Raw genomic sequence first — 7,225 nt, 5'->3', positions numbered from 1 at the left:
AACCATAGTCGACGTAATACTGCTGAGAGGCCAGCTCTGCCAGGTCATCCTGGGGACACACACACACACACACACACACACAGTTACAAAAAACTAACGTAAAGGCAAGGTAAAATGTAGGTAAAGAGAAGCAGACAGAGGACTTTTTAAGACCTGAGGCAACTGAGATCACATGAATACCAGATATGTTGTTTTATCATAAATTCAAAAAGGCCTTTTTAACATCTTTTATTGTAAGACATTCAAATTTGTTATACTCCAAAGTCAATTAATTAATTAATTAATCACTTAAAGGTGCTCTAAGCGATGTTGGGTGACGTTACTTCTTGTTGACGTCTGAAGTATTTTCAAACAAAACAAGGCTAGCTCGCCACTCCCTCTTCCTCATCCCGTCCCCTTCCCCTCCCTTCCGTGCACTAACCCCTCCAACCCCCACCCCCAAATCCTTCTTGTCGGTTATTGGCTGGAACATGGTTTGTTACGTTTGATGGTGCAGCTAGCGGATAGCGAGGAGATGTTTGTTGTAGTCTAAAAAACGCATGACATCGCTTAGAGCACCTTTAAATATATTTTGACAAAGGGAGGAGGTCTTGTAGTACTCCCTAGTTTAGATGTCTGACAAACAATGTTATCAAACTGAGAAGACAAGACAGCGAATACGCATATTCCTAAAATGTCAAACTATTCCTTTAAAATAAACAGCAAAAGAAAGCTCACCCTGTCGCAGCGGTACTCTCCAAACTTGACGCCCCTGACGGTTTGTTGGTAGATGAGGTTGGTGGCAACCTGGTCGTCGGCAGGTAAGTGCCAGGGCGTGAAGATCTCCTTCCTGAAGAACAGCCTCCAGGGGGCGTTCCTCTCCTGGGCGCCCTGCTCCTTTGCGTATTGCTCGCACTGCGACACGGCGTCCATTACATGGTCGTTCCCACTGCCTAAAGAGGAGACCTGCAGGAGGAGAAGAATGTTATAGCTATATCTGCCACTATACACAATACAATAATTTGATTTAGTTTCACTAGTGCTAAATATTTTAACTGCCAGTGTTAATGTCTGCACTTCTTAACTCAGGGCGTGCGTGCGTGCGTGCCAACCTTGTCAAACAGTGCGATGTAGAGTGAGAACCCGAAGCGGTCCCGCAGATTGATTTTGTCGGACAGAGCGCTGCAGAGTTCGTTGGCTGTGGTGGCGGAGTCCGTCAGCAGTGTTTTGGTCGTGCCGTCCATGAACGTTACCGGCAGCATGATGGGCTTTTTCGACTTGGTGGCCTGGATAACAGATTTCAGAACTTTAGCCCAGTTGGATCCAAATGAAAAACCAAATCACTTCAAAGCCTCGCTTTAACACTACATCAGTGACCTCCTGACAGTTTATTCTGCTCACACTGTCACACTAACCGTTCCTCCGTCCAGGACTAAGTTATCATTATTTTACTATATTTGACCTCTCCCAAAATATTGTGTTTATTTACTGTTAATTTCTATTCATTTAAAGTAATTTTACCGTTTGCTATGTTTTTGATTTATTGCGTCTGTCTCTTGTGTATTTTTCATCTTTTGTAAAGAAACTTGTTGACTTGTTTGCAGAAGTAGCCAGCATATAAGACCAGTATACAGCATACCGGGACGGTATCGTACCGTGAAAATCTCATATAGTTGCAACCCTACTAAACACAACATGAATCACTCTTCTTGGTGGCCGGGTTAGCTCAGTTGGTAGAGCAGGCGCACATATATAGATATATAGCTGCCTCGACGCAGAAGGTCCAGGGATCGAGTCCGACCTGGATGATTTCTAGCATGTCTTCCCTCTCTCTCTCTCCCCTTTCATATCTAGCTTGCCTTTCCATTTCCTGAAATGCCCAAAACAAATCTTAAAAAACAACACCATGAATCACTCTTTTTTATATGAAATTCAACCATCTGTATATATATCTGTACATACAATATACAATATAGCATGGGTTTGGTCCCATTATTGAAAGCCATAAAACCAATTGTTGCTGTAACCAGCCAAAATGTCATGCGCACAAGATTTGTTTTGTGTATGCGAGACAGGCATTCCAAGCTTATCGCCATTGATTGGAGAGCTGTACACTGGATATATCTACAACTATAAACAGGATTACAATTATGTAACGTCCAGTGTGGATATCTAAGAACACTGTGATGATTTATAATACTCAAGCATTCAGGGATAAAGACAAACATTTTGAGCATGGACTGATAATTTCAAACAAAAAAACCTTACAATAAACTTGACAAATTTCCATATTTATTTTCCTAAATCAATCCGATTGGTTTGTGTTTGCACCTGCAGCTCCAGCCAGGACGGAGGTTGTGTTCTCGTCCCATTGACAAATGTTCGTCTCAGTCTCTCTTCACAGTATGGAGCGTAACCCGGCGGCCCGCTGTTGATGAAGTTCCTCAGGTACTGTAGGCAAAAATACAAAACAAAAAAAAGATGTAAATTCCACATATACAAAAAACAAAACAAAAATGCCCGAGGTAGCATCAAGAGGGAAACATCAGAAAAAAATGCTTTTACTATGATTTACAGATAATTGATACATGCTGGGGGATCAGGTTGTATGCCAAATGATCTCACTTTCTCACAGAAAAACAAATACATTCATTGAGTTCCTCCTGCTGTAACTCTAAATGTAAAGGAAACTAACAAACCAACTGTGGAAACATATACATTTTTTAAGATGTCTTCCTTCAGTGTATCAAAAAGATCATTAAAAAAAAAAAAAGTCCTGACCTTGACAAACTTGTCTGAAGGGGCGAAGCAGCCGACACACAGAGAGATGAGGATCCAGCCGCGAGCGTGAGAACTCTTAGATGGGTTCTGACTCAGCTGTTTACAGATCTGACAGTAGATCTCATCTCTAACACACACACACACACACACACACACACACACACACACACACACACACACACACACACACAGTTAGATTATATTAAGGTAAGGTATCACTATACTTACATATATACAGAGACAAGTACATAAGTAGACACTTATGTGAAACTGACAAGTAAAGAAAGAGCAGATGCATGGAATGTGATTACAAATCTACTTGTCTCATCGTGTCAAAAGCTGTGTGCTCTCCTTTCTCACTGCAGCCATCTACAACCCAAACAGGCCAATCCTAACCAACTTCAGGGATCCTGAGCTCTCTCTTAAAGCCCGCGGGAAGGAGTACAAATGAAAGATTTTGATTAACAGGCTTTCACATCTTTTCCAGACATATTTGTGTGTGTGTGTGTGTGTGTGTGTGTGTGTGTGTGCGTGTGCGTGTGTGTGCGCGCGTGCGTGCGTGCGTGTGTTTACCTCAGTGCTGGTCTCAGGATCCCGTTGCCGATGATGAAGTGGAGTTTCTCCAGGTTGGATGTTGGTCGGTCCTCCAGCATGCTGTTGCCGTGCAGACCGTACTCACCATCGTTAAGACGCTTGGTAACCTGAAACAAATCAAAAATTGAACTTTTCTACTTCTGTAACCATCAGAAAGGTATTTTATAATCCCCCATGTCTCTCGCTCTCTGCCTCTTACCTCCTCGGTGATCTTGGATTTTTTCTTTAGGGTGAGGGACACCAGTTTGTGTCGGACGCTGTTTTTCTTGTGGCTGTCAGCGGGAGGCATCTGAAGGCAGAACGAGACAGGAAACAGCTGATGGACATAGAAAGATGCTCCTGCTAGCAGCACACACAACACTGTGACTCTCAGACTGAAGTCCGGGACCCAACCGAGGTACAGTAAATGGACAAAAGGTTCTAACACCTGAACAACTGCTTACATTTGACTTTAATTTAATTTCAAGGAAATATGGATTCTGGCATATTACAAGCAACTGGGCTTGTCTAACAGGATTAAATCAAAATTACTTTAGTTGGATGAATTTAAAAAGTGGATTAAATCTTCTCAGTCTCCAAAATCACTATCATTAAACTGCTGGATCAATGGAGTATGGATCAATAACAGGTCCCAAAACAAGGTGGAGATTAGTTGAGCTACTAGAAAACAATGGGATAAAGACATTAATATATATATTTATCCACAGATCAATAAAACTGAAAAATATTTAACAATACAGCGAGAGTCTGGAGAAATAAAATAAAATTCTGAATATAGATAAAGAATTTGTCAAATTAAGAAAAATAACTAAAGAACCATGCTTTCGAAAAATAGTCTCAAAAGAATTTAAACATATTTGAGCAGTTATTCAATGAAAAAATAAATACTTTCTTTGGAGGAACTGCATTTTTTAGATATCTCCAGGTTAGAAACTATTTACACAATTTTGAAAGTTGAGAGGAAAGTTGATAAATGACCTGCATTTAATTAAAAGCATTTATAAAATTTTAGATTAGGGACAAGATGATAAAGTACTGTAGGTGAAGGTTAGTCTCATGTCAGAGTTACTCCACTTATTACGGGAGGGAAACGTGGCTGATGAACTAATAGCAACATATTACAGAGCAGCTCCAGTTCATCATTTATTAACTAACTAAATATATATATATATATATATATATATATATATATATATAAAAATGAAGGGCTCCCACCTCTGCTCTTCCTTACCTCCCCCTCCCCCTGCAGCGCCTGCAGCTCTCTCTTGTAGGTCTTCTTTCCCAGCGTCTCGTAGATTTTGGTCATGACGGGAATCTTCTCGCTTCCGTCGCTGATGGCCGTGTGGTACTTGGGTTCCGGCAGATCTCCCATGAACCTCAGCACTGTGATCCACACCGCCAGAGCAGCCTGGGCCGGGACATGAGAGATACATTTATTCATTTTTTTCAGTTTATCAGGTGGAACGTTATCTACAGAAATTTATATTTTGCTTGTTGCATCTATTGGTGGAGAGGATGGACAACAAATGTCACTGCTCTTCAATGGTATTGGTACCCACTGTAATGTTTCCAGTGGTGGAATGTAACTAAGTACATTTACTTAAGTACCAATTTATCCCCTTCCTGTCCAGTGAACATTTTTTTCTGATAAACTGAAAGCTGTCCACCACCCTGTCAGAAATAGGGGTACAGTAGGAGTCCATTTCTATCCCACAAGGCACAATCTACACTAATGTACCCCCAAGGCAACTGTTTTGAGTGCCAAAAAGGTACATACAGTTTGTTCCCAAGGGTACAACAGCTGTAGAGAGGGTGCTGCCCCAGTGACAAGCCATTGTACCCCTAAAGGTACACATTTAGCACATTATTTATATTATTTTATGAATATTATCTAACTGGAAGAAATATAAACTATAATTATATTAAAATTAGGGCTGTCAAAATAATGCATTAATTTCGATTAATTAATCTGAGAACCAATAAAGCGTTAAAAAAAATAACGCAGATTAATCCATACCATATTGACGTTTGCCCCGGAGCCGTTCTAGCCCTATTGGACTGTAAAATGAAGGAGGGAGACGAGAATGTTCTGCCTGGATTATTAATTGGAACATTTACTTGTAAAAATCTTCTTCCTGCCAACCCTGGCTACCGAAATCTGGTGCCACTGATATGTCTGCGCTTCTCTCTGATGCTCTGAAACACAAACCCCGCTGCACATGACGCTAGTTAACACTATACTCGACAGCAGCTAACGTTAGCCTACCGCTAGCTAGTAGCTGGATTAAACACGGTTAAAATGCTGACAGCTAACGCTAAACGGTGTAAAGTGTGACTGTGTTTTACTGTAGAGGATTCAACACCGGGTGTCGTACCCGATCCGTACCGCCTGTACGATCCGTTCTGCGCATAATTACGTAGTAGAAAACTACATAGACAGTATATAAGAAAGACAATCTGCACAGCTGTGTAAAACTGGTTAGACTGTTGTGGGGTCAGAGGTCAAAGGTGACCTACCAGCTGGTCTCCCTCATCGTCGTGGAACAGCAGAGGCTGTTTGAGAGGCCGCCGGACGTAGCTGTGTGTGGTGGTGCCCTGGAAGTAGGTGGCGGCATACTTGGCGAACTTGTACTCCGATAGATCCTCCTCTTCATCGTCCTCAGGCAGAGGAAGAGCCTCGTCCAGATCCTCCTCCTCCAGCTCCTGATGGGTCCGCTCCAGGTCCTGCAGAGGAGAAAGGGCTTCAAGTGAAAACCTCCAAACTGAAACTAAGTTTTTGGAGAGATTCTTCTCCAATTCATGAGACAAAACTCTGACCTCTTTGGACCTCTAAAAGCCTCTCAGACAATGTCAAAATAAAGCACTGTTATGGTCCAGTTATTGCAATTCATACTCACCCAAACTATTTACATGCCATTCAAACATACAGTCTTCCACTTCCTAATAACTGACATTTCTTTCCCCGTTTCATATGTATCAATAACTGTAAAAGACTTTTGTATATAAATGTGCCGACTATATGATTTGTGAGTTTAGTGGATTTGGTTACTCTAAAATCAAAGAGAGAATAGTTCATCTTATCTCCTATGGTTAGAGGAAAACCTTTCGTCTGCTCACCTCAAAGCCAGCAGGGGCTTGTCCCTCCTGGCCCGGAAAAGAGGCCGTCGTCCCCAGGAAGCCGAACATTTTGTCCACCATGTCGGAGTCGTTGACGGGCTCCAAACGGGCCTTCTCCATCTGCTCCACCATCTCCTTCTTCCTCCGAGCCTCCTCCTTCTCCTTCTTCTCCTGCTCGGCGTCCTCTTTGGCCAGCTGGGCCAGACGCTCCTAGAAAATACAAAATATCACATTTGTTTTTAAATAAAGGTGTAATAACATTAATACTATCTGCAAGTAAATCTGGCTTCTACATTTTATTTGACATGTTGGGCCACTTGGTTCCCTCTGCTGGAACAGTTTACAGCACAGGATGCATCCCTGAGGGCAGAGCGCATAATGTGGAGGAGATCCTGGGCGTGACCATAGATAAAAAGAAAAGCTACTGATTGCATGAACCGAATAACTAATAACTACTTGACTCGCAACTCCTTTAAAAAGCCACTGTTGTGAACACTCTTCAGTCATTTTTCTGTACTTGCGCTGAAGTGCTGGAAAACTGACTCTACTTGCAAGTAAAAATGAACTTTGAGAGAACTCCAGTGATTTTGTCCATTCTTTGATAAATAATTATCCTAACAGTTTGGTCACACGCACATAAGAAAGCAGGTTAATCTGATGTTTCGCATCACATATGACGAACAAAGACATTAAAATGTCTTGTAGGTAAAACATGAGACCTGACATGATGGCTGTTATAAGAGTTTCTGTACTA

At 41.7% G+C, this 7,225-nt stretch overlaps 1 protein-coding gene across 1 annotated transcript in view; it reads right to left on the bottom strand.

The window, feature by feature from the left end:
* The window catches only part of myo7aa (myosin VIIAa), a 59,003-nt gene that overhangs the window by 17,606 nt on the left and 34,172 nt on the right, over window positions 1-7,225 (bottom strand). Inside the window, exons 23-32 of the mRNA XM_078247059.1 lie at window positions 6,472-6,681; window positions 5,872-6,078; window positions 4,586-4,762; window positions 3,554-3,643; window positions 3,334-3,461; window positions 2,761-2,887; window positions 2,311-2,430; window positions 1,092-1,265; window positions 718-945; window positions 1-49 (exon numbers count right to left, since the gene is read on the bottom strand). The exon at window positions 1-49 is cut by the window's left edge and continues 119 nt beyond it. Of these exons, the coding sequence (XP_078103185.1) occupies window positions 1-49; window positions 718-945; window positions 1,092-1,265; window positions 2,311-2,430; window positions 2,761-2,887; window positions 3,334-3,461; window positions 3,554-3,643; window positions 4,586-4,762; window positions 5,872-6,078; window positions 6,472-6,681 (1,510 nt within the window). The remainder of the gene's footprint in view (window positions 50-717; window positions 946-1,091; window positions 1,266-2,310; window positions 2,431-2,760; window positions 2,888-3,333; window positions 3,462-3,553; window positions 3,644-4,585; window positions 4,763-5,871; window positions 6,079-6,471; window positions 6,682-7,225) is intronic.

This window comes from Sander vitreus, chromosome 3 (genome assembly GCF_031162955.1).
Source record: "Sander vitreus isolate 19-12246 chromosome 3, sanVit1, whole genome shotgun sequence".
Taxonomy (NCBI): domain Eukaryota; kingdom Metazoa; phylum Chordata; class Actinopteri; order Perciformes; family Percidae; genus Sander; species Sander vitreus.
Note: the sequence above shows the minus strand (reverse complement) of the source record. Positions and strands in the feature narration are given on the sequence as shown.